Source organism: Sinocyclocheilus rhinocerous, unplaced genomic scaffold (assembly GCF_001515625.1).
Source record: "Sinocyclocheilus rhinocerous isolate Xijiao unplaced genomic scaffold, SAMN03320098_v1.1 scaffold323, whole genome shotgun sequence".
NCBI lineage: Eukaryota > Metazoa > Chordata > Actinopteri > Cypriniformes > Cyprinidae > Sinocyclocheilus > Sinocyclocheilus rhinocerous.
The window spans coordinates 433098-434864 of record NW_015643640.1 but is presented as its reverse complement, the minus strand read 5'-3'; the positions used below and the strand labels follow the sequence as shown (position 1 = coordinate 434864).

Here is a 1767-nt window from a genome sequence, read left to right as displayed (position 1 = left end):
CAGAAATAACTGATTCCAACATTGATAATAAATCAGCATATTAGAGTGATTTCTGAAGGATCATGTGACACTGAAGACTGGAGCAATGATGCTGAAAATACAGCTTTGATCACAGAAATAAATTATATTTTTAAGTATATTAAAATTATTAATTTAAATTGCAATAATATTTCACAATATTACAGTTTTTTCTATATTTTTGATCAAATAAATGCAGCCTTGATGAGCATGAGAGACTTCTTTTAAAAACATAAAAAATATTACTGATCCCAAACTTGAGTGGCAGTATATATATAATTTCTAAATATTTATGTAAATATTTCACAGAGTTCAACTTGTGGTTAGTCTTTCTATATTAATTATTTTCTATAAAGCTTTGAATAAAAAAAGATGTCATGCTACAAACTTTGCAAATATAGTGACAAAAGCAGTTTAGTAACTTTCAAACACAGTGTTGTTTCCAGACGGATGGATAAAAACCTGTGCAACTGTATTTATTAGACAGAAAATCAGACAGTTCTTGCCAAACTGTAAAGAAGGTGAAGAAAGTAAAGAAAGTGGATTTATAGTTTGAGGCTAAATCTATAATACAGGCAGTGGGGATCTTAATGACTTACATGAATCCCTTAGTGGTTAGAATACATTTCGAGTCGTGCTGACACAGGTTTAGCTCTGAAGCGCAGAAATCCAGTTTATCTTCACACAGCTCCCCTGCACACACACATACACATTATAAACAGACAGAAAGAGTGGGAGGAGTAGGGATAATCACAGAAAACAAGAGTCGCATCGTGTGTAGGATAGTCTCTGATTAATCATCTTACAGTGGGGAAGATGACAAAATACCAATACTCTGAAGAACAACAATACAATACAGCTCTATTGACAGAAAATAGAGCCAGTGAAACATCAACGAGTGTGTGTGTGTGTGTGTGTTTCATACGTTAGAAAGCAACGAGGACGCACTAGCCAGAAACAGCAAAGATAAGAGACAGACAATGGGAGGATGAAGTGAAAGAGAGTCAACTAACCTTTCTCCACCTCATTATTATCAGCAGCTAGTAGAAAAAGTGAAACCAGTAGCGAGAGAAAGACAAAGAAATACAGAGGACGCATTTGACATGTTAGCTCAAGCAGCACATTAGCATCAAACACAGAGCACAGAGAACACAGAGCATTGCGCGCGTGACTGTCCTTGTGTTTGTGTGGGTTACCTGTGTATTCAGGCGAGCAGAGACAGGTGTAGTTGTTGATCCCATCCACACACGTAGAGTTATTCTCACAGTCATTATCTTCACAGTCATCGATATTTAGCTCACATTCGTCGCCCTCAAATCCATCTGGACACACACACCTGAACATACACAAATACGACTTCTTAATTCTTTTGAAACGTTTAATTCACTCTGTGAGCAGTGTTGCTATTCTATAACTGTCTAAAATTGGTTTGTAACTACATGTCTCTCACAGTCTGTCTACATATGTTTGGGTCCCTGCTTCAATTTTGTTGTACTATTTCATCACAAAAGTGTAAGTATAGGTGCTTAGAAATGATCACATCATCTTTTTTTCAGTTTTGGGGTCAGTAAAACATTTTTCTGGAAGAAGCATGCATTAAAGCATCAGCAAGCATGCATTAAACTAATCGAAAAACTAATCAACTTGATGAGCAGCAAATCAGCATATTAGAATGATTTCTGAAGGATCATGTGGTACTGAAGATGCTGAAAATTCAGCTTTGCATCACAGAAATAAATTACATTTTAA

The 1767-nt window shown here is 35.8% G+C and overlaps 1 protein-coding gene across 1 annotated transcript in view; it reads right to left on the bottom strand.

The window, feature by feature from the left end:
* Window positions 1-613: 613 nt before the first annotated feature.
* Window positions 614-1767, bottom strand: part of LOC107757564 (slit homolog 2 protein-like) — a 69984-nt gene continuing 68830 nt past the window's right edge. The window contains exon 34 of the mRNA XM_016575082.1: window positions 614-711. Within this exon, the coding sequence (XP_016430568.1) occupies window positions 614-711 (98 nt within the window). The remainder of the gene's footprint in view (window positions 712-1767) is intronic.